General features: G+C 46.1%; 2 protein-coding genes across 8 annotated transcripts in view; both read right to left on the bottom strand.

Moving 5' to 3' along the window:
• The window catches only part of DNAH10 (dynein axonemal heavy chain 10), a 173561-nt gene that overhangs the window by 127589 nt on the left and 20543 nt on the right, over positions 1-25429 (bottom strand). For 5 of the 7 annotated variants that reach the window (XM_035258092.3, XM_035258096.3, XM_035258093.3 and 2 more), the window contains 12 exons: positions 24649-24806; positions 23740-23970; positions 21713-21903; positions 19342-19540; positions 17573-17767; positions 13945-14115; positions 10028-10204; positions 7758-7883; positions 6537-6709; positions 5499-5650; positions 2774-2938; positions 1884-2091 (listed from right to left, as the gene is read on the bottom strand). In XM_035258092.3, the coding sequence (XP_035113983.3) occupies positions 1884-2091; positions 2774-2938; positions 5499-5650; positions 6537-6709; positions 7758-7883; positions 10028-10204; positions 13945-14115; positions 17573-17767; positions 19342-19540; positions 21713-21903; positions 23740-23970; positions 24649-24806 (2146 nt within the window). Of the gene's footprint in view, positions 1-1883; positions 2092-2773; positions 2939-5498; positions 5651-6536; positions 6710-7757; positions 7884-10027; positions 10205-13944; positions 14116-17572; positions 17768-19341; positions 19541-21712; positions 21904-22650; positions 22775-23739; positions 23971-24648; positions 24807-25429 lie in introns of all 7 variants that reach the window. The other 2 variants (XM_078337642.1, XM_035258094.3) reach the window with 2 other exon arrangements.
• Positions 12877-13366, bottom strand: LOC103795465 (small cell adhesion glycoprotein-like). Its single transcript, XM_078337656.1, has one exon. The coding sequence runs from the start codon at positions 13295-13297 to the stop codon at positions 13019-13021; it is 279 nt and encodes a 92-aa protein (XP_078193782.1). The 5' UTR covers positions 13298-13366; the 3' UTR covers positions 12877-13018.

The following is a 25429-nucleotide window of genomic DNA, read 5'->3' as shown; positions in this document are numbered from 1 at the left end:
CTAAACCTTGGATAGATGGATGGATGGACGGATGGACGGATGGATTGATAGATGGATAGGACAAATAAATGTGTGGATAGGATGGATGGATAAATGTGTGGATGGATGAGTGAATGAATGGATGAATGGATGGATGGATGGATGGATGAATTAATAAATGTATCAGGAGAAAACACAGCATATTAGAAAGGGAAACACTACAGGAGGCAGGTCCATGTAAGGGACTGCTTTGGGAATCTAAGTTAAAAGCAATAACAGAGAATAAATGAAATGCATAGAAAACAGAGGATCCTGGCCCGGTGCGGTGGCTCACGCCTATAATCCCAGCACTTTGGGAGGCCGAGGCGGGTGGATCATGAGGTCAAGAGATCGAGACCATCCTGGTCAACAAGGTGAAACCCCATCTCTACTAAAAATACAAAACTTAGCTGGGCATGGTGGCGCGCACCTGCAGTCCCAGCTACTCGGGAGGCTGAGGCAGGAGAATTGCCTGAACCCAGGAGGCGGAGGTTGTGGTGAGCCGAGATCGTGCCATTGCACTCCAGCCTGGGTAACAACAGCGAAACTCCATCTCAAAAAAAAAAAAAAAAGAAAACAGAGGATCCACTTAGTGAAGGATCCACTTAGCGAAGTTTGCCAAATTAGGTCCAGAAAACAAGAAGACCAAAGGTTGTTTTATTTTTCAATGTATTTTTCCAGAAGGGATTTTTAGCAGCTCACAAAGATACTTTAACTGCGAAAAGAGATCCTCAGCTCAAGTGGAATAAAAGAAGAAAGGAAGAAGGCACCATCTAAGGAAATGATACTGCAGTCGGGCTGCCCAGGTTCAAATGCCAGCTCTTCCTCTTACTGGCCGTGTGGTCCCAGGCAAGTCACTTAACCTGCCAAGATTCCGTATCCTCCTCTGTAAAACAGGGATGAGAACTGGAAAGAGCGCAGCACAGAGCACAGTGCAAGGTGAGCTTTCCTATGTGTTCAGATGAGACTAAGAACGCAAACCACAAATACCTGCACACTCGCTGCATTTAGTCTACAAATTCGATTCTAAGCGTCCTAGCAGCTTAGTGAAAGGGAAAGCTATGAAGTCAGCAATTCATACAGTCCATATCATTAAAAAACCAAACAAGAAAATCAATGCAAGGAACGAAAAAGAAAAATGCTAGGCTGGAGTCAAAGAAGGAACTGGACTCAGTGCTCCTGGAGTTCCCCTCACAGGGAAGACACCGCATGATCAAATGAACACTGCTCTTGACAATATAGACGTCATAGTAACGGTGATGGATTTCACAGGCTGGTTTCCCAGAGGGATCCCCAACTGTCAGCCTCACATCCCAGGGCAGTCTGTGGGCCACCAACGCGATGGGGTCCAGGCACTCAGCTTCCAGCTGGTCTGGCTGAGCTGCTGAGGGTGAGGCCCAGGAGGGAAGGGACAGAGTCCGCCGTGTCAGAGGCTGGCACATGCAGCAGGCATTCAACACACGCACGCAGACTGCACTAGCTAGAGGCTGACTTGAGGCCAGCGTAAGAGGGAATGGGTCGTGTGTCCTTCACATCTGTCACTCTCAACATGAACGAGGGAGTCCTCTGGAATTCTGGTCAGTGTTGAGTCACAGCGATTCTCTGTTGCCAGCTGACCACAGGCTCACTCTGTCCTTCAGATAACTGAAGTGGGGAGAGGGAGCCTTTCTTTTCTGGAATGTTGAGGGGCCTAACAGGATCATGAAGGTCACCCCTCCAGGCTGGGAGTGCCCTTCAGCCAGAAAGCGTCTGACTGTCCACCTGACTTTCCTTCTGTACCTTGCCACCCCCCCACCACTGTCCATATTTGTCAACTGTTTTAATCTACACACACCATTTTAAAACATGCAACAAGATGAACTTACTTCAGGATGAGCTTTGTCAGGACCTCATAAATTTTCTTTTCCCAGTATTCGTAGTAGGAGGCCAGCCTGGGGGCCTTGCCTGTGTTGGTGTGGACGACCAGGCCCTCAACTTTGCTCAGCAGAGGCCCGATGGCAAGATACCACCGCACCATGTGGTCCACGTCTCTGGCCCTTTCTCGCTCAATGTGTTCAAAAAATTCCTTCACGCCTAGAGAGAAAGACATCTGTTACAGCTGCCCACGAACCCAGGGAAGGCCAGCGCTCAAAAAGCAATCCAAACACGAGCTGTGTGTCTTAAAAAGCCAAAGACGGCCTCCAACGGCAGCCCAACGCAGAACACAAGTCCACACTGGAACACACGCTAAGCGACGAATAAATGACAATCAGTTACGCACATCCAGCAGGTGGCATTTTTTTATCTTTGGGCAATCTTGTTTTTCTTGAATTCTCTGTTGACTAGTCTAAGACCATTTACAGTATTTTTCTTGAACAAGTAAATGTGAGCCCATAAAAAATGCAACCCGATTTACAGTTACAAACTTATCACCAAAGCACTACAGGCTTTCACAGATGAGGTGGGGGATCACTTGAGGCCCGGAGTGCAAGACAGGCCTGGGCAACACAGCAAGACCCCGTCTCAGAAAAAAACAAAACAAAAACAAACAAACATGAATTTGTTAAACTAAACAACATACATAACGTGACAAAAAGTAATAGCTACCCATGATTCTTTCAAGTAAATGACTGAGAGCATTAGAAGTGGTTTTACGCCATTCATGGAATATACAAATACATATGAAGATTTATAGATACCTCTATATACATATATGTATATACAATGTATTTTTTTCATTAATTCCGTAACTGGAGAACCCAGAAGTCAAATCTACCTGGGAGTTCTTCCTCGCTTTTAGCGGCTGGATATTTGAAGAGATTTGTAGCCTCTATTAATGCCAGCCTGGAAGAAATGTCATCTGCATTCTTATGAATCTGGTGGACAAGAGACTCAAATTTCCCAATGGCCTGTTTGCACCAAGTTATATAGTCAGCAATACCTTTAAAGAAAGAAAGAAAGAAAGACATTTGGCTTCCAACCTGTCTTTCCACATCTGCCCCACCAGCGCCTGTGATGTTAATACTGGCATCCCTTCCCAGGAAAGACCCTGCTCATTCCAACCCCTTGGGTCTTTTGGGTGGCAAAGATCCCCTTCAAACCCTAAGGGACTGGGACAAGGGACCCCAAACCCAGAACCAAGCAAGCGATGCATTTCTTCTATTCAAATGTTAGCACAGTCCTGGCTGGAGCACCATGGGGAGAAAGGGACTGCCACGCCCCGCTGCCTTCCTGCTGCTACAGCTCCTGGAAGCCTCCACTCCACACCACCTGCCTGCAACCTCCTCTGGCCCGGAGCTTAGACAGGTCCACAGCAAGAATGTGAACAGTAAACTCGGGTTAAGTACTTACAATTGGTCTCACTTTACAAAAATAAAAGCCCCAAAATGGATCACAGACTGTGCTGTGAAACACAACACTATAACATTTTTGGAAACAAAAACACAGGAGAGAAAAAAGACCTTAAGATCTAGGGCAAGGCAGTGATTCTTAGACTTGGCACCAAAAGTAGACCCATCAAAGGGAAAACTGCTATGCTGGACTTAGCTGAAATGTAAAGCTTTCGCTCTCCCAAAGGCCCTCCTATGAGAAAGAAAGGACAAGCCACAGAGTGGGAGAAAATATCTGCAAACCACACATCCGATAAAGGATGAGCATCTAGCATATACAAAGGATGCTCAAAACTCAACAGCGAGGAAAACACGCAATCTAATTACAACGCAGGCAAAAGACATAAAAAGACACGTCACTCAACAGGCCGTCCGCACGACACATTTGTGCTTATTATTAGCACGTGAAAAGATGCTCAACACCTTTAGCCATTATAGAAGTCAAACCAAAACCATAAGGAGATATTGTTACACAGCTATCAGATGGCCAAAATTAAAAAAAAAAGTGACAGCAAAGCAGGCCGGGATGCAGGAAAGTGGGTCACTCATACATTGGTGATAGAAATGTAAAACGGCACAGCTGTCCCGTAAAACAGCGTGACAGTAAAACAAAACAAGGCCGGGCACAGTGGCTCATGTCTGTAATCCCAGCACTTTGAAAGGCTAAGATGGACGGATCACTTGAGGCCAGGAGTTCAAGACCAGCCTGGCCAACATGGCAAAACCCTGTCTCTACTAAAAATACAGAAGTTAGCCAGGAGTGGTGGCAGGTGCCTGTAATCCAAGCTACTTAGGAGGCAGGAGAACTGCTTGAACCCCAGAGGTGGAGGTTGCAGTGAGCCGAGATCAGGCCATTGCACTCCAGCCTGGGCAACGAGGGAGACTCCAACTCAAAACAACAACAGTAGCAATCTTAAACTAAAGATGCAGCCACCGCGCAACTCGGAAATTGCACTCCTGGGCCTTTTCCCAGAAAAAAATGAAGAATCGTGTTCACACAAAACCCTGTACACAAATATTTATAGTAGCTTTATTTATGAGCCCAAACTGGAAACAACCTAGCTGTCCTCTGAGAGGTGAAAGGCTGAACTATGGTACATCGATACTGTGGAGTTTTCTTCAAAAATATGCACACTATTGACACATCCAACAACACGGATAGATCTTTGAACACTTAGGCTGAGAAAGAAAAGCCAACTCAAAAAAGAGCTATGTATTGCCTCATTTATGTAACACTCTAAAATGACAACATTACAGAAATTGAATAAAGATTCATGGTTGCCGGGCATGGTGGCTCATGCCTGTAATCCCAGCATTTTGGGAGGTCGAGGCAGGCGGATCACCTGAGGTCCCGAGTTCAAGAACAGCCTGACCAATATGATGAAACCCCATCTCTACTAAAAATACAAAAACTAGCCAGGCATGGTGGCATGCCTGTAATCCCAGCTACTCGGGAGTCGAGACAGGAGAATTGCTTGAACCAGGGAGGTGGAAGTTGCAGTGAGCTGAGATTGCACCATTGCACTGCAGCCTTGGGCAACAAGAGCAAAACTCCGTCTCCCCAAAAAAAAAAAAAAAAAAAAGATTTGTGGTTGCCAGGGATTAAGGAGAGGGCAAGGATGGGAGGGAAGTGAACTCGACGGTACTTGCTGTGGCGTGAAGATGTTCTCTATCTTGACTCTACCAATGTCAGTATCTTGACTCTACCAATGTCAGTATCTTGGTTGTGATCTTCTCGTTTTGCAAGAAGTTACTTAGGGAAAATGAGTAAAGGGCACGAAGGCGCCCTCTGCAGTAATTCTTAACAACTGCATGTAAATCTATAATTACCTCCAAATCAAATTTTTAATTAAAAAAAAAAAAGTAAAGGTGACCTTCTTTTTGGAGAAATGTGCTTTGGGTCTGCAGAGTGTGAAAGGGTCACTCCTCTTATCTTCATCCCAATGACAGCCTGGACGTCAGTTCTAAGTTCCACACGTGTATTTTATCAACCCTCAAAAATTGTTAATCGTGTCTATAAACACATGAAAATTGTAATTCAAATAAAACAACCTAAAAGAATTACTTTGCATCCCCAAGTCTAAAAGGCAAGCAATAGATGAATGACATTACCTAGTGAGTTCCAGTTCAGCCTCTTATATCCAGACCTAAACACTCGGAGGAGTTCCTGGGAATGATCACTGAGAAGCACAGACTCTGCCTCGTTCAGTGTTCCTATGAGCATGTGGTAATGATCCAACATGCGCTGTATTCCATCTGTGTACCTGCACATGACAGGAATGTCACAAACCTGAGGAGAGTACCTTTAAGCTCACCAAGAGCTTCTGCAGTCAAGATAGTACAAAAGACCATGAACCTGCCTACAACCTTGATCTAGAGATTTGCAGAAATTTAAAACAACACGACTCTTCTCATTAACTTTCTTTTTTGGAAAATATTGCTTACTTTTCATTAAGTATGTTATTTATATTAAATGTAATAGGTTTACTATTGTTGACCCATATTTTAAACATTTTTCAGGGGGCAGGGAGTAGAGTCTCACTCTGTCGCCCAGGCTGGAGTGCAGTGGCACGATTCAGCTCACTGCTGCAACCTCTGACCCCCCAGGTTCAAGAAATTCTCCTGCCTTAGCCTCCCAAGTAGCTGAGACTACAGGCACGCGCCACCTGCTGGCTAATTTTTTGTATTTTTAGTACAGATGGGGTTTCACCATGCTGGCCAGGCTGGTCTTGAACTCCTGACCTCGTGATCCATCCACCTTGGCCTCCCAAAGTGCTGGGATTACAGGCATGAGCCACTGCACTCAGCCCCATATTTTAAATTTTTCTTAGCTTCATCTTTTTTTTTTTTTTTTTTGATCCAGGGTCTTGCTCTGTCTCACGGGCTGGAGTGCAGTGGTGCAATCATGACTCACTGCAGCCTCACTCTCCCAGGTTCAAGGAATCCTCCCACTCAGCCTCCCAAGTATCTGGGACTACAGGCATATACCACAACACCTGGGCCTTAGTTTTAATTTCTAATGTGGTAAGAATTAATAATTATAAAATCCACAGAAATGAAAGCTTTTGGAGGGGTCCTCAATAATTTTTAAGAGTGTAAAGGGGTCCCAAGACCAAAAAGTTTACTGCTAATTTTAGAGAACTTTTTTACCTAAGGAATTTGTCTTCCTGGAGAGCAATGTTTCTTGCTAATTCTGGGACAGTGAACCCCAGTTGCTCTAAGTACTTGGTTTCATTAATAATCTCTCTGAGAGCAGGTGAAAAGTTGACGGCGAAAACAGCTCCCCTTTCTAAAGTCGAAGGCTCCTCCGCAGCAGTGGAAGACTGTGGGAGAGACAGAGGTTCCATCAGCACGGCCCAGGCAGTCCAGGAGATCTCAGGATCAACACAACTCATGCCAAACGTGGGCACGAAAAAGAGCAGCGCTGGGCCCTGGATCCCCGACAGATGGGGGTGCCAGCTGGAACTGCCTGGAATATGCATTTTGTTTGGTGAACGGAGATTTTAAAGAATCAATTTACACTGGGGCCTGCTGGGGGTGGGGGGTAGAGGAGGGATGGCATTAGGAGAAATACCTAATGTAGATGATGGGGTGACGGTGCAGCACACCACCATGGCGTGTGTATACCTATGTCACAAACGTGCCCCAGAACTTAAAGTATAATTTTTAAAAAAATAATAATTCAGTTGCTGGTATTTGAAAATGGAGCAATTTCACCTACAAATCCCTTCTGTCTTCCCTTGAAAAACTGGGAAATCGAATACGGAGCAGCCGCCCCTTTGGTTGGACCTGAGCAGACCCGTTCCCTAGGGGTCAAATCTGGCCCTCTCCACTCACTTTGGTCCCTATGTCAGGATTTCAGGAAGCAAAGACCTGAAACTGCCAGGCCGCATCTTTCCTGTTCTGAATGAACAAACAACAGCAGGTATTCACTCATCGGGCATTCACTAAGTGCCACGCCCGGTGCTGAAGCTGAGGATGAATCAGATGGGAGGGCATTTTTCCGCAGGTTAAAGATGGCCAACTGTCAGCTCTGTCTCATATATGGTTCAGCTAAGCCTTTGCTTGTTTACGTCATGTGATTTATAACTCACATTTCATAAACGGGGAAATGGAGGCTCAGCCACGTGCCCAAGGAGTCAGTAGTGCTGCCCGGTGCCAGGCCAGTCCTAACCGTGACATCGTGCCCTCTCCACTCGTTCCTTTCTCCTCCTCCTCCCAGTCAACCCTGGCCCTTCCTTGTCTTTGGTTCTGGAAACTGACACAACTTCATGAATGTGAACAAATCAAGCCGCCTTGAGAAAATGTGGCGGACACCATATTCTCACGTGGCCTCCGCGGCAATCTGGAACGAGGGCGTGGGCAGCACACCTTGGTCAGAAGGCTCTTCTTCATGAGGACTGGCAGCGCCTGCCCCGTCGCCTCCATCCACTGCTCGTACTTCCTGTCTTCATACTCCTTCATTCTCTTACCCACTTCCAAATACTTCTGTTTGACCTGTTAAAGAATTCAAGTAACTGTCATTTTGTCCTTGAAAATAACGTTTTCATCTCTCTTGACACAGATAATTTATATGTATAAATTTTATATATATATATATATTATTACATATAAACATTTCTTTTTATATAATTTTTTATTTTTTTGAGACAGAGTCTCACTCTCTCACCCAGGCTGGAGTGCAATGGTGCAATCTCAGTTCACTACAACCTCTGCCTTCTGGGCTCAAGCAATTCTCCTGCCTCAGCCTCCCAGGTAGCCGGGATTACAGGCACCTGCTACCACATGCAGCTAATTTTTGTATGTTAGTAGAGACAGGGTTTCACCATTTGGCCAGGCTGGTCTTGAACTCCTGACCTCAGGTAATCTGCCTGCCTCGGCCTTTCAAAATCTCACACCTAAGATTACAGGTGTGAGCCACAGTACCTGGCCATTTTTAAATAACTGTATATATTTTTTCATATCTCTCTACATAATTTTGTATCTATAAATTATAATTAATAAATTATTAACATAACATACAGTTGTATCTTAAATAATATAAATTATATTATATATTTTATTATTATATAATATTAAATATCTATAAATACATATTGGAAAAAAAAGTAGACAGCTTTTCCTAAAGCTTGTCTGAGAGTGTGTCTGAGACGGTGAGGCAGGTTAGATCTGTGTCCTCCCCAAATTTCACACTGCATTGTAACCCCCAGTGTTGGAGGCTGGGCCTGTTGGGAGGCAGAAAGGCGAGGAAGAAGAAGTTGGCTCGTGAAGGCGGAATTCTCGGGAATGGTTTGCACCACTGCTCTCAGGACTGTCCTGGGTGGGACTGAGTGCGCCCTCAGCGGATCTGCTCCTGTTAAAGTGCGTGGCGCCTCCCCCTTCACTCTCTCTCGTTCCTGCCCGCCCCGCCCACCTTCCACCATGATCGGGAGTTTCCTGGGACCTCCCAGAAAGGCTACGCTTCCTGTACAGCCTGCAGATCTGTGAGCCAATTAAACCTTATTCTTATCAATTACGTAGTTTCTCTACAGCAAAATGGACTAATACAGTTAGTGTAACTTGAAATCAAGGTTGACTGGCAGGCTTCTGCACACTGGTCCACGGGCTGCCCTGGTCTATACCGGTGACCTAAGAACAGCTTTTACACGAACAGAAGGAAATGATTTAGATGATTAAAAGGAAATCAAAAGAACAACAGTACTTTGTAACTCAAGAAAACGATATGAAATTCTGTGATGTGATCTGTTTTCAGGAGAAAAAAAAAGAAATTCAAATCCATAAATAAAGTTGGACTGGACACAGCATGCCTGTTCAAAATGTACTGTCTGGGGGATACTTCCCTGCAACAATGGCAGGGCGAGTCATTGCAGAGAAGTTGTCCAAACCCCTAAAATATTTACTATCTGGATCTGTAAAGAAGTGGCTTATCAGCCTCTGCTATATAACATACAAAAATCCACAGGCTGGGGGGTGGGATCATATCAAAAAGATGGCAGACATCCTCCACAGAAGCTGAAAATTAAGAACAGGAAGAAACCCACGTGACCACAATCTGGAAGATGTCCTGTGTAGTAAGATGCCAAAGAGAAAGAACACAGGCCAGGTGTGGTGGCTCATGCCTGTAAGCCCAACACTTTGGGAGGCCAAGGTGGGCAGACTGCTTGAGCTCAGGAGTTTGAGACCAGCCTGGGCAGGCAACATGGTGGAACTTCATCTCTACAAAAAAAATGCAAAACTTGACCAGGCATGGTGGCCCACACCTGTAGGCCCAGCTACTCGGGAGGTTGAGGCAGGAGGATCACTTAAACCCAGAAGATCGAGAGCACAGTGAGCTGTGATCGTGCCACTGCACTCCAGCATGAGCAACACAGCTAGACCTTGTCTCAAAAAAGAAAAGAAAAAGAAGGAACACAAAAGGTAGCTTAATATGAGCACTAACGCAGGGACAACAGGAAGACCCTCTAACTTGGAGGCATGAGTCTAAAATTGAGCCACTTCTCAAATGGGCAACTCTACGTAGCCTGCTGCATGGCGGCGGCAGCCTGATCTAACGCTTCTCCTGGATGGGATCGGGGAGGGCAGCCAGTCTAGGATTAAAACATCAATCACAAAAGGAGCCAGTTCTGGCAAGAGCAACATACCTCCTGTCCTTGATCACTGTCCAGTATCTCCTGCACCTCCTGAAACCGGAGGATGGTGTGCTTAATCCGAAAGAACAAAGACCGTTCCCAGTATATTGCACCTGCTACTGGAGGGTGATTCTTATACAGTGGCGGATTTTCAAGGTTCTGGACAAAGATTTTATCAATGATGTCAATCTGAAAAGCGATCAAACATCTTCGGTAAGCGATAAGCATTGCCAGGTCAGCCAAGAGAGATCTGACTTGAATCTTTAAGGAAACCGAAAGTGGAATGCCAAGAAATACTCTAAGATGCAGACAGTGTTTTCACTGCTTTTTACTACTTTTTCTTATGCTCTGTAGTAATCTTTTTTTTTTTTTTTCTGAGACGAAGTTTCGCTCCTGTTACTCAGGCGGGAGTGAAATGACACAATCTCGGCTCACCGCAACCTCCGCCTCCTGGGTTCAGGCAATTCTCCTGCCTCAGCCTCCTGAGTAGCTGGGATCACAGGCACACGCCACTGTGCCCAGCTAATTTTCTTTTTTTTCTTGTATTTTTAGTAGAGATGGGGTTTCACCATGTTGACCAGGATGGTCTCAATCTCTTGACCTCGTGATCCACCCGCCTCAGCCTCCCAAAGTGCTGGGATTACAGGCGTGAGCCACCGTGCCCGGCCAATCTTTTTTGTTGTTGTTGTAGAGACAGAGTTTCGCTCTGTTGCCCAGGCTGGAGTGCAGTGGCACAACCTCGGCTCACTGCAACCTCTACCTCCCAGGTTCAAGTGATTCTCCTCTTGCCTCAGCCTCCCAAATAGCTGGGATTACAGGTGTGCACCACCGCACCCGGCTGATTTTTGTATTTTTAGTAGAGATGAGGTTTCACCGTGTTGGCCAGGCTCAGGTGATCCACCCGCCTCGGCCTGACCTCCTGACCTCAGGTGATCCACCCGCCTCAGCCTTCCAAAAGTTCTGTGATTACAGGTGTGAGCCACTGAGCCCGACTGTAGTAATCTATTCTTTGCGTTAACACAGGCAATGCTCCAAACTGCCTTATGATTACAGATCCTGCGCACTGTGTATATTGGTTTGATCCAATTATTAGAAATCGCCAAATCTGCTCTAGACAGGACCAGGGCACACCTTTGTTTTTTTTAATTTTTAGTTTTTAATTGTTGTGGGTACATAAGGTATATATATTTATGGGTATATGGCATGCTTTGATATAAACATGCTATGCATGATAACCGCATCGTAGAAAATGGTGTATCCGTCCCCTTAAGCACTTATCCTTTGTGTTATAAACAATCCAATTATACTTTTAGTTACTTGTAAATGTACAATTAAGTTATTATTGACTATACTCCCCAGACCTGTGTTTTTTAAAAGCATTTCCGAGCTCTCGTGGGGGTAATTAGGCATGGCAGGCACAATGGCGGCCTCCCAAAGATGTCCAGGTCCTAATCCCCAGAAGCTGAGAATATGTGATGTTACATGACAAAGGGGAACTATGGCTGCAGATGGAATTAACATCAGTCAGCTGATCTTAATACAGAGAAATTATCCTGAATGTTCTGGGGAGGTCCTATGTAACCACAAGGGGTCCTACAACAGGAAGAGGGAGGCAGAAAAGAGGTCAGAGTGGTTTTATGTGAAAGTGGCTGTTGCTGGCTTTGAAGATGAAAGGGAGCCAGGAACTTCTAGAACTTGGGGTAAGCAAAGCACTGAATCATCCCTAGAGACTCCCAAAGGGAATACAGCCCTGCTGACACCTTGATTGAAACCCAGGAACACCTGTGGCAAGCTTGACCTCCGGTACAGAAGAGAGGAAATCCGTGTTGTTCACAAGTCACTATGTCCAGCAGCATTGGGAAACTAAGACAAGAGACCACTTTAGGCCTTTTTTTAATATTATCTTATGCTCATGTAATCATTCCAGATATTCTCATTTTGTCTTCTAAAAAAGATTATAAGCATTTTTTTAGACAAATTTTCACTCTTGTTGCCCAGGTTGGAGTGCAATGGCACAATCTCGGCTCACTACAACCTCTGCCTCCCCAGTTCAAGCGATTCTCCTGCCTCAGCCTCCCAAGTAACTGGGATTACAGGCACCCACCACCACGCCTGGCTAATTTTAGTATTTTTAGTAGAGAGGGGTTTTCACCATGTTGTCAAGGCTGGTCTCAAACTCCTGATCTCAGGTGATCCACCTACCTCAGCCTCCCAAAGTCCTGGGATTCCAGGCGTGAGCCAGTGGGCCCAGCCAGCATTTTTTTTGTTTTGTTTTTAGATAGGGTGAAACTCTGTTGCCCAGGCCGAAGTACAGTGGCACTGCAGCCTCGACCTCCCTTGGCTCGGGTGATCCTCCCACCTCAGCCTCCCACGTAGCTGAGACTATAGGTGGACGCCACCACACCTGGATACTTTTTGTATTTTTTTTTTCCGTAGCAATGAAAATTTTAATTTGGATAAAAAATCACGTAAGCATGACGTTGCTGGGGAACATGGAAAGGAAAGGCTCAGATGAGGGGATATAGCACATTTATCAGGAGGTAAGATCTCCGTAGCTTCCTACCCCTCCTGGCCTGGCCTCTTGCTGTGGTATCCAGCCTCTGGGAAGAACCTGTATGGAGAGCATCTCTACTGGGGCTATCACTGGGTGACCAGGTGGGGGACAGAGTGGAGCTGCTGATCATCCTTACTTTCTCTCCAAACTGTGGGAAAGATGACTTGGCACATATTCAGATGCCCCCTGGTATAGCCCCACCTTCTTGCCAGCTGCAAAGCACCAGCTCTAACAAGAGGGCCAGGTTAAAGACACCATAAGCAGCTTTCTCCATATCCCGGGTCCCTGGAGTCAGTGATGTCAGCATTTGGGACTGCGACCTGGCTGGAGCTTGGATTTGCCCACATCAGTCGATGCTTCTCCCTGGCTTCCGAGAAAACTTTCCTGTAATAAGTAGTCAATGAGTTAGTGCCGGAGCCAGGAATAAGCTCTTTGGGGCCTGAGAGTCATTAGATGAAATATTCCTCCTTCTCTCTGCTCTTAACCAAGTCACTCTCCATCTGGACAACGGCACTGGGCTCGCCTTCTGTAGGTTCACAGGTGACGTAGCTGCCTTTGTTCTTGTAAAGGTAAAAGAAGATCAAGATCATGACCGAGAGCAGGATGAGGAAGACCACTGCAATGAGTGCTGTGCTGACTCCATCTTCCGGGGACAGGGCTTCAGTGGGCCATACAATTGGGGTGGTCACCAGTTCTCTTGGAGAAGGAGTGGTCAGGAGGCTGGTCATTGTCACTAGTGGTTGAGTTCCTTGGAGAAGAGGCAGATCTTTCCAGTCTGACGGGCTGCCGGCGAAGGCACTTTTTGTATTTTTTATAGAGATGGGGTTTTGCTATGTTGCCCAGGCTAGTCTCAAACTCCTGAACTCAAGTGATCCACTGGCTTCAGCCTCCCAAAGTTCTAGGATTCCAGGCGTGAGTCACTATGCCCAGCAGACTATCAGCAGTTTTTGGTCTCTTTCTCCAACCTGACACTGACATCTTTAAATGCAGAATCTGTGTTTCGTTCATCTCTCTATCTCTGTGCCTAACACTATACTTGAGATGTGAGAGCACCAGGTAAATTGTTCTGAATTGATCACAAATACATATATGATCCTTGGATATGGATAAACTATGATTACTATTATTACCATGATTATTACCAGCTCACACAGGGCTCACCACAATGTGAGTAAATAAGAATATACTTAATTCTTGTTGAATTTCTAAATAAACAAACCCACTTTGTTTAGGTTACCTGTATTATGTGACATGCTGATTTGGGGAAACGCTAGTACCTCTGAATTCAGATGGGAAAGACAATAGTGGGATTCAATTGTTCACATTTTGCCAAGTGCATTTTTAATGCTAGGGCGGCTTCCGATTTTCCAATTACCTCTTTGCAGTACTGTGCAAGAATATCATCAAATTTCATCATCATCTGTCGATTCACGGCCTCCCGTGAACGGATGTGCTTAAATTTTAAAAGCATGTCAAATGCTGCTTCAGCGGATCGAAGTGTCTTAAAAGATTCGTCAATAAAATTTTTTGCTTCTTTCTCAATAACCTGCAAAAAAAAAAAAATCAAGAAAACAAGCCTCATGTCCCTGTAATTATCCTGCAAAAACAAAGTGGCAAGAAATGAGAAAAAAAAATCAGTGGCTTGGCATGGATTTCTTCTGCATGTTAATGGAAGCTGGAATTCAATTTAAAGTGGCAGATTGGCTATGCTCATTTCCTGATCTCTCTCCCCAACCAGTTCAAAGGTAAAGGAATTTTTTAAGCATTAACTCTTATAAACAAAAAATAAGGGTGAGGACACAACAACAGAGGAGACAGTTGAGGAATTTTTAGTAGGAAAGTAACTAAGGCAGGCAGTTACAACCTAATGCTGGAAATAGGGGACGCAAGTGAGCCCCTGTTTGTTCCTTGAAGAAACTCCAGAAGGCCAAGCACCTGGAGGCTATGCAGCCCAGGAAGCGGGTCAGTGTGCGTGAAGGTGAGGAGCAAACAGGCCTCAATCTATTACGCCCAGCTATGCAGCCTCAATCCCACCCATCCCCACTCCTTTCTATAAAAGAGTGGAAGGTTAGTTCCAGAAAAATTAACTCAGAATAGTATCAGACTTCAAATACTGGAAGCTAGAAATCAATAAAAAAATATCTTCACATTTCCAAAGAAAAGTTATTTTCAACTTTGAATTCTATACCTGTTATTTCAGAATTCATAAAATAAGACTCAAAAAGTATACGTCCAGTGAAACCTTACTTAGGAAGCTACAAAATGGGCTCCAGCAAAAGAAAGGAATAACAACAAGGAAAGAGGAATAAGTGAGATCTAGAAAAGAGAAAATCCAACACAGATGAGAGAAGGCAGGAAGTCCTAGGGTCCTAGGCCGCTTCATAACCGCCCTAAAAAGCAAACAAGCCAGACTCGAGTAGGACAGTGAACTCTGGGAGGAAGGCCTCTAGGTAAATAATGGCACTGATATGTTTGAGTACTTAGATACTATTGATAGGTATGTGGCAGAAGATATTAAAGAAGTTGGAAAAAAAAAAAATAACACTGGGTACATACACAACCAAGCAAATAAAAAACAAAAGCAATGATTAACTCCAGGAAAACTGAAAGGGTGGCCAAGAGAGATGGTGTAGTTATGACAGACTTCTCAGCTCAGCAATGAACAATATTTGCATAGACATAATGAGTAAACACTAGCCACTAATTTAACTAAAAGCTATGAAGACATTGTGTTAGATGACAGAGAGGCAAATGGGATTAGGAATGGGACAGTCCAGTCTATATCTTCTCTGAAGTTAACAAAAGTCTAAACTAATAAATCAGGAAATAACCACATCAGCTTCTTCTTTAAAAAATGTGGAGGTTAACAACAAAAGAAACATCTAAAACTGTGGAAAATGACAGCAAGAATGAGGAAGCAGTTAATGGAGCTGTCTTTTCTTATTATGAACCCTTTAGTGTCACTTGATTAAGTGACTTTGATGAAAAGTTCAATTTATTTGGGAAGCTGAGGCGGGAGGATCGCTTGAGGCCAGGAGTTCAAGACCAAAAGACCAACCTGGGCAACATAGTGAGACCTCATCTCTATTTAAAAATTTTGGCCAGGCACAGTGGCTCACATCTGTAATCCCAGCACTTTGGGAGGCCAAGGCAGGTGGATTACCTGGGGTCAGGAGTTTGAGACCAGCCTGAAAACATGGAAACCCCGTCTCTACCAAAAATACAAAATTAGCTGGCCATGGTGGTGCATGCCTGTAATCCCAGCTACATGAGAAGCTGAGGAAGGAGTATCGCTCAAACTTGGGAGGTAGAGGTTGCGGTGAGCCGAGATCACGCCACTGCACTCCAGCCTGGAAATAAGAACAAAACTCCACCTAAAAAAAAACTTTTATTTTTAATTAACCAGCCACACACTGTGGTCCCAACTAATTGGGAGGCTGAGGTGGAAGGATCACTTGAGCCCAGAAGGTCGAGGGTGCAGTGAGCCAGGATCACACCATTGCACTCCAGCCCAAGCAACAGAGCAAGACCCTGTCTCTAAAACATAAAAAGTAACAAAAGAAAACAAAAAAAGGTTCAACTGAAAAAGGAAATAACACTTAAAATAGCAGCTAATAAATCAGATACAGTTAATATGACAATGTCTACGTAGCCAAGTAGAAGAGTGTGAGGTTGTCCACATAAAAAGTTGCTCTGAGGTTATAAAAACTGTGTAAGACATAAATGGGGGTGCTCCTAATTATGCTTCCTACAGACGTCCAAAAGGTGGGCGTGATGGGTCACTCTCCCCATGCTGGGGGAAGTGCAGTCTCACTCTCAGCAGCCGCCTCTCTCTGACGGACTCTGCCTCCCCCACATCACAGGCTATCACCTCCTGCATCACCTCCCCTCTCTCTGTTGTTCCCCAGCTCAAAGCAGCCTATGCCATGGCCAGAAAAACCTTCCTGAAGTATAAACCTTGGTTTTTTTCCCTTTTTCTTTTTTTTTTTTTTTCTTTTTTTTTAAGACAGAGTCTTACTCCGTCCCCCAGGCTGGAGTACAGTGGTGTGATCTCAGTTCACTTCGACCTCGACCTCCCAGGTTCAAGGGATCCTCCCACCTCAGCTCCTGAGTAGCTGGGACTACAAGCAGGAGCCACCATGCCTGGCTAATTTTAAGTTTTTTTTATAGAGCTGGGTGTCTCACTAGGTTGCCCAGGCTGGTCTCAAACTTCTGGGTTCAATCCTCTCTCCTTGGCCTCCCAAAGTGCTGGGATAACAGGCATGGGCCGCTACCCCTGCCCTGTAATTCTGATGCATTCCTTGGTCAGCCCCCTTTCACAGCTCCCTACTGCCTGCTGAGGTCAGTCCCCTCCTCAGTCTACCCTCCTTGGTCATCACCAATTACCCACCCAACCCTCCTTTCTAGCTTGATTTTCCTCTCCTACCTGCACATGTTATGCCAAACTCCTCTGTTTGCTCTGCCTCGGACAATTCCTCTTTTTCTCCTGTCTGTCACCTTTCTTCACACTGTTCCTACCACCTGAAACACCCTGCGATATCCCAGCCTCCTTCCTTGTCCCCATCGCCCCCATCCAAAGCTTCCCCAATCCCAAAGGCTACTTCCAATTGGCTCTCCACGCCCCGAGCCTTCTGACGAAACACAGTTATCAAAACCCACAGGGCACTTTGTGATTCTCTTGCCATGTCTGGTTCATTTTTACCTTGACTCCTAGATAGCTGAGCTTATATTAGACAAAACAAACTTTGTAGAAACGCCACTGTGGCTATCTCAACTTAAACGTACCCCTCCTGGAGAGTGGGTGTGGGAACAAAGAAGATGGAGGAACGTTCATCTGTACCTTGCGCACTTTGGTATCGTTTTTGGTTTTTACGATTAACAAGCAGGTATTACTTGTGATTTAAAAAGAAAGACTCTAAGCATCATTAAATAACGCAACAAATTTAACACAGAGAAAACATGGCGTCGACTCTCCAGATGGAATCAACGGACGGGTCACTTGCCAGAACTTCAATCTTGAATTCATCCATCACGTATTTCCAGAACTGGGAGGACTGGATGCTGAACGGGTCAAAGGTCAGGTTTTCCATGGGGGTGACTAGGCCGTCCACCCTGCACAGGACATCATCGATGCGCTTGGGGTCCCCCGTCACTGCCTTTAGTTCTGGACCAAATATGTTATAAAATTCCTCTAAAACCTGTCCAATCAAATAGAACAATGAGGAAATGACATGCAGGTTTTCCTGTGAATATTAGAGCTACAAATGGAGAGCATATCTAGGTTAACCTGGGGGCAAGAATCATGCCACACAGCAATCTCCTCCCTGACCAAGCCCTTCCCTCCTATACCAAAGGCACACAGGATTAGTCCCAGGTCTACACCTGCCTGCTCCTCCCTGCATTGCGGCCACCCCCGCCCTCCTCCTCCCTTTCTGCCTCAGGGCCTTTGCACTTGCAGTTGAAAGTGCTTCAGAGAGGCTGAGGCGGGCGGATCACTTGAGGCCAGGAGTTCAAGACCAGCTTGGCCAACATGGTGAAACCCCGTCTCTGCTAAAAATACAAAAATTAGCCGGGTGTGGTGGTGCACGCCTGTAATCCCAGCTACTTGGGAGGCTGAAGCATGAGAATCACTTGAACATCGAAGGCAGAGGTTACAGTGAGCTGAAATTATGCCACTGCATTCCAGCCTGGGTGACAGAGCAGGACTCTGTCTCAAAAAAAAAGAGGTGTGATGATGAAGCACTGAGGTAGTTCTATGCAGCGTTTCCACTGTTCTGGTAACAATGAAATACTCATGCACACACTAGCTACGATGATTCCACATAGAAGTTACATTTGGTTTTTGTTTGTTTTGAGATGGAGACTCGCTCTGTCGCTCAGGCTGGAGTGCAATGGCACAACCACCGCTCACTGCAGCCTCCACCTCCCTGGGCTCAAGCAATTCTCCTGCCTCAGCTTCCCAAGCAGCTTGGATTACAGGCGCGCACCACCATGCCCAGCTAATGTTCATATTTTTTATAGACGGGTCTTGCTATGTTGCCCAGGCTGATCTCAAATTCCTGGGCTCAAGGGACCCTCCCACCCCAGCCTCACAAGGTGCTGGGATTACAGGTGTGAGCCATCAGGCCTAGCCCAGTTGAGTTCTTTTCACAGCACTTTTTTTCCTGCCCTTGAGCACCGGGCATCGCCTCCTTCTGTCACGCTGGGCCCTGCCACACCACAGCCAGCCCTGGTTCGCCCTCACTGTGGTTCCTCTAGCGGCAAGACATCTGAGTGCCCAGCACACCATGAGTTCTCCAAGTATTTAGAATGAAGGGGTGGGCGGACCTTTAGGAGACAAGGGCTGTGGCTAACTCAATCAGGGACTAAGCGCTTTGTCCATCCACAGAGCGCCGGGCAGACTGGGCCTGGCTTAGGGAGAGCGTGAAGCGAGGTCTCAGCCTGGCCCCTGAGGGACTGCAGCGTTTAAGGGGAAGGCAGAGGCGGGGAACTTTGCAAAAGACATGGAGGAAGACTGGCCAAAGAGGTCAAAGGAAAGCCAAAAAACAGGGAGAGGGGAGCATGTCAGGGAAAGCAGCGAAAACCCGCAAAGCTCTGGTGTACTCTGGTACATTCTGGCACATTCTAGTATATTCTGTATGTTCTTTCTTTGAAAGGGCCTCTCCCTGCCAGGCCTTTACTGACGCCAGCTCCCGTCTGACACAGAGGCGGGCACTGTCAAAAGCCGGCTGCCTTCCATGCGGCAAGTTCTGCGGCCTCGCCCGGCCCCTACCTGCAGAACATCGCAGAGGTCCTGGCAGATGGCGGCCATGTAATCCGTCCTCTCGAACAGCCGCTTCCGGTCAAACTCCCACCGCGCTTCCCTCCCGGAAGCCTCGATCTTCGCCCGGGTGTCGAAATAGGCCTTTTTCCACAGCTTGAGAGTGTTCCTGGCGTCCGAGGTTTTGTTTTGGGCACTCGCTCGATTTTCTCTGCGAAGCCAAAGAGAGGCCATGATGGGAGCAGGGTGGAGCCCCGGGTCCGAGCCACGCTCCCCAGTGGGGGAGCCAGTGACCGGGGAAACTGACCCGGGCGCCCTCCTGGTTTCACGGCCTCATCGGAAAAGGCGGAGAGGGCGAGCGGCTGCCCCGTCCCCACGTGCAAGGGCGGGAGTCCCAAGCTGCGGCCGAGGTCTCCAGAGCAGCCGCCACTCAGCGCGCAGGGCCGAGGCCACCTGGTGACCTCGCTGTCTGCACCAGAAGGGGCAGGAGGCCGTGGCCCCAGGACAGAGGTCACCAGAGGCAGCTGCAACACCCACACAGGACAATGCCTATTCACCTGTGCAGATAGACAGAGATGGAGATCTACCCATACAGATAGATGCAGATAGAGATACATACACAGACAGACAGACTGACAGATAAAGATGGAGATCTACCTATACAGATACAGATATCTATCCATATAAACAGATATAAACATCTATAGATAGTAAAACGTCCTGTAGTGTCTGATTCTATTCATATGCTACCTATATAGACATAGATACCTATCTGTATAGATGGCTAGACACAGATATCTATCTGTATATAGATATAGATTTTTATCTAGATACATATAGATAGATATTTAGATACAGATATAGACACAGATTTTTTTTCTTTTTTTGGAGACAGAGTCTCGCTCTGTCACCCAGGCTGGAGTGTAGTAGTGCAATCTCTGCTCACTGCAAGCTCCACCTCTTGGGTTCAAGCGATTCTCCTGCCTCAGCCTCCTGAGTGGCTGGGATTACAGGTACCCAACCACCATGCCTAGCTAATTTTTTGTATTTTTAGTTGAGATGGGATTTCATTATGTTGGCCAGGCTGGTCTTGAACTCCTGACCTCAAGTGATCTACCCACCTTGGCCTCAAAATGCTGGGATTACAGGCGTGAGCCACCACGTCTAGTCTCACCTATATAGATTTTTTTTTTTTTTTTGAGACAGAGTCTCATTCTGTCTCCCAGGCTTGAGCGTGATCTCAGCTCACTGCAACCTCTGTGTCCCAGATACAAGCAGTTCTCCTGCCTCAGCCTCCTGAGTAGCTGGGACTACAGCCGAGCACCACCACGCCCGGCTAATTTTTGTATTTTTTAGTAGAGATGGGGTTTTACCACACTGGCCAGGCTGGTCTCAAACTCCTGACCTCGTGATCCTCCCACCTTGGAGATAATTTTTAAGAAAGTGAAAAAAGTTATCTGCCTCCCTTAGCATCTCCTGTCAACTCCCCACACCCTCAAAGGTGGTTCCACCTCAGCCTCAGTCTCTCCAAGTACAACTGGGGAAGAAAGTTCCAGTTAAAACAATATTTCATATATATATATATGTATGTATGTATGTATATACACACGCATATATATACACATATACACACACACATATGTACACGAAACGAAATATATCTCCATACAATGGACTATGATTTAGCCATAAAAAGGAATGAAGTCCTGATCCATGCTACAGTGTGGATGAATCTTGAAAACAGATGCTGAGTGAAAGAAGCCAGACTTGAAAGTCACATAGTGTCTGATTCCGTTCATATGCAAAAGACCCCACACTGCATGGTTCCCAGGACTAGGGCAATTGTTGGCGGGGGAGTGACTGCTAAAAGGCACATGTTTTCTTTTGAGGGATGAAGGAAATTTCTAATATTGATGGTGGCGATGGCTGCACAATTCTGTGAATATACTAAAAGCCAGTGAATTGTAATTTTTTTGTTTTGAGACGGAGTCTCACTCTGTCACCCAGGCTGGAGTATAATGGTGTGATCTCCACTCGCTGCAACCTCCACCTCCCAGGTTCAAGCAATTCTTCAGCGTCAGCCTCCCATGAAGCTGTGATGACAGGCATGCGCCACCATGCCTGGCTAATTTTTGTATTTTTAATAGAGATAGGGTTTCACCATGTTGGCTGGTCTCAAACTCCTGGCCTCAAGCAGTCCGCCCGCCTCAGCTTCCCAAAGTGCTGGGATTACAGACATGAGCCACCGCGCCTCGCCGGAAGGGCCAGTGAATTGTATATTTTAAGTGAGAGAATTGTACATGAATTATAATTCAATAGAGCTGTTTAAGATCTAAAAAGTAAAAAGTGAAACAAAACAAAAATGAATGCCGTGGCTTCTTACTTGAACAAAGTCCGCAGGTTGACCACTCGGCAGACTCTCTCGGCAATCTCCCAGGCGATGCGCTCCATGAGCGGAATCATCCTCTCATCTCTGTTGTAGTGTCGGGAGATGATCCACACCATCCGCAGGGCACTCATCATGGAGGGGATGGTATCCAGGACCACGTTGAAGCCAGACCCGTGCGTTATGTTCTGACCAAGAGAGGAGAGAGCCACGCAAGAGCCTTTAGCCTTGGGGTCCAAATAGTTTCATAAAACGGTAAGCGTGCAAGAAGTTTCACTCTTTTTTTTCAAGACCAACTCCGTTGCCCAGGCTGGAGTACAATGGCACCATCATGGCTTACTGCAGCCTCAACCCCACTCCGGACTCAAGTCATCCTCCCATCTCAGCCTCTCAAGTAAGCTGAGAATACAGGCACGTACCACGATGCCTGGCTGATTTTTTATTTTTATTTTTGTAAAGATGAGGTCACACTGTTGCCCAGGCAGGCAGACTTGTTTTAATCCCTTATAAATTAATACTAACTCAAATAGATAATGGGCAAGAGATTACAATAGACATTTCACCAACAATATGAAGCTGACAATCAACACATTAAGTATGTAAAAAGTTGTTCAGTCTCCCTCGTTATCAAAGATATGCACATTAAACCACAGTGGCTATGGTCAGAAAGACACACAATAACCAGTGGTGGCGAGGACACGGGAAAACTGGAACCTTCACGTATTGCTCTTGAGAATGTAAAATGGTACAACCGCTTTGGAAAACAGTCTAGAAGTTCCTCAAAAGGTTAACAGTTACCATATGACCCAGCTATTCCACTCAGGTGATGCATAATGAGTAATTAAAAACATATATCCACACAAATCCTTGCACATGAATGTTTATAGCAGCATTCTTCACAATAGCAAAAACGCAGAAACAACTCAAATGCCCACCAACTGATGAATAGAGAGATGCAATGTGGTCTGTCCACGCTGTCGAATATGATTCTGCCGTAGAAAGGAACGAAGCACTGACGCACTCCCTGCTACAACACAGATGAACCTTGAAAACATGATGCTGAGTGAAAGAGACCAGACACAGGATCAGTCCTGCATGATGGTCCCTAGAGTAGTCAGATCTATAGTGACAGAAAGAACAGAAGCTACCAGGGACTGAGGGTACAGAGGAAGGGGAAGTTAGTGTTTAATGCACACAGAATTCCAGTTTGGGAAGATGAAACTGTTTTGGAAATAGTGTAATGGACACACAGCATTGTGTATGTATTTAGTGCCACTGAACTATATGCTTAGTAGTGGTTAAAATGATAATATCATGTCATATCTATTTTTTTTTTTTTGAGATGGAGTCTTGCTCTGTTACTCAGGCTGAAGTGCAGTGGTGCAATCTCGGCTCACTGCAACCTCCACCTCCCAGGCTCAAGCGATTCCTCCCGAGTAGCTGGGATTACAGGCACCCACCACCACACCCAGCTAATTTTTTGTAGTTTTAGTAGAGATAGGGTTTCACTATGTTGGCCAGGCTGGTCTTCAACACCTGACCTCGTGATCCACCTGCCTCGGCCTCCCAAAGTGCTGGGATTACAGGCATGAGCCACCACATCTGGCCATCATGTCTATTTTATCACAATATTTAAAATACTGCCTATTTTTTTTTGAGACAGGGTCTTGTTACGTTGCCCAGGCTGTACAGTAGCACAATCTTGGCTCACTGTAACCCCCACCTCCCAGGCTCAAGCAATCCTTCCACCTCAGCCTCCTGAGTAGCTGGGACTACAGGTGCACACCACCATACCTGACTAATTTTTGTATTTTTTAGAGAGATAGGGTTTCACCATGTTTGCCAGGCTGGTCTCGAACTCCCAAGATCAAGTGAGCTGCCCACCTCAGCCTCCCAAAGTGCTGGGATTACAGGCGTGAGCCACTGCTCCTGGCCAAATGCTGAATATTTTTAAAAGGGAAATTAAATCATATGAAAATTCTTTGACAGAGCTGACTTTGCAAGGCACAGCACACCCAGCGTACCTTGAAATAGCGCTCCACGGTGGAGAGAAAGCGCACATTGTCTGAGGCCTCCGTGTGGAACTTGAACAACCCGGTGAACACTGGCTGCAGGTTAGCCACAAGCATGGAGTCGGATTCCCTGATCACATCCAAGACTTTTCTGACTATTGGAAGCTTTGTTTGTTCATACAGTGCACTTAAGGTTGCACTTCTTTCCCTCCAGAAGTCAATTTCAGCCAGAGGGCCTTTACCCTGAGAGGTGACATGAATACAGAAAGAACGTTCATCATTAGTGCGGAGCGGGCTCTTACGGTGGTTTCTCCAACATCGATTCGTTTCTGTCTCACTGCTCCAATCCTGCAGGGTCTTCAGGGGTGGGCTCTTGACCCAGGGTGGTCCAATCAGAGTGAATCTCAGGGCTCCAGCTGGGAATGCGAGAAACACATTCTACCTTTCTCTGGACAATACGATGTACAGATGTGAGGCCAGAAACTGCTGCAAGGAAGCCAGCCTGAGGACGGCAGCTCCCCAGCCCCTAGAGAAGAGGCTGGAACTGAGAGATTCAGAAAGAAACACAGCCAGAGCCCTGATCAAACTGGACCTGAAGCTAGCCCTGCCTCTGGACTTTTCCATTATGTGAGCCAAGGAATTTGCTTTCTTATTTGATCAAACTGAGCTGGGTTTCCTGTTTTTGACAGCCCAAGCTTCCTGACTGATCTGAAGTGTTATCTTTATCGATCCAGGCAGTAACCTGGTAGCACATCAGAAAGCCCAGAAATGACATTTTGGGTGTGTTTACTTTGATGGCTTAAGGAAATAATAAAACAGTAAAAAAAGATGCGAGATGATGCAGACCTCAGAATCCCGGCTCTTTCCCAGCGTGGCAAGCGTGACCTGGATCGGGGCTCTGGGAAAGGTCTGCACAACTACCTGAGGCGTCTTCTTTAATTGGGCCTCAACCGCTGTGGATATCTGATTCAGCCAGTTTATCACACACTGCTCCAGGATTTCAATGGTTTCTGGGTCCGCTGCCAGGTCGGACACCTCTCCCTCTACACTGATGGTCGGCATTTCTAACTTGATCTCACCTAGGAAAAGAAAAGCAATCAGTCAGTCACTGGTTCCAGAAAAGTGATTACAGACAAAACTTTCAAGTCCACCGGCTGGGCCTTCTCTCAGTCTTCATCGGTATAACCAGGTCTGACACATCCCCTGTCCTGAGAATATCTGTAGCTCATTCTCTTTCATTAAAATGTAATTCAGACATTTTAGATAATTGTTCCAGTGTTAAACTTAATCAAAATGATTTAGTTATTTAAGATGTTCCTGCCGGGCGCGGTGGCTCACGCCTATAATCCCAGCACTTTGGGAGGCCGAGGCGGGTGGATCACGAGGTCAAGAGATCGAGACCATCCTGGTCAACAAGGTGAAACACTGTCTCTACTAAAAATACAAAAAATTAGCTGGGCACGGTGGCGCGTGCCTGTAATCCCAGCTACTCGGGAGGCTGAGGCAGGAGAACTGCCTGAACCCAGGAGGCGGAGGTTGTGGTGAACCGAGATCGTGCCATTGCACTCCAGCCTGGGTAACAAGAGTGAAACTCCATCTCAAAAAAAAAAAAAGAAAAAAAAGATGTTCCTGAGTTTTACAACCTAGTGACTTCAATTTTTAAAAACTTGAACAAAGAACCATCAGATATTTTAGATAACCA

The sequence above is a fragment of the Callithrix jacchus genome, chromosome 9 (genome assembly GCF_049354715.1).
Source record: "Callithrix jacchus isolate 240 chromosome 9, calJac240_pri, whole genome shotgun sequence".
Lineage (NCBI taxonomy): Eukaryota > Metazoa > Chordata > Mammalia > Primates > Cebidae > Callithrix > Callithrix jacchus.
This window is presented reverse-complemented; position numbering and strand designations above follow the sequence as displayed.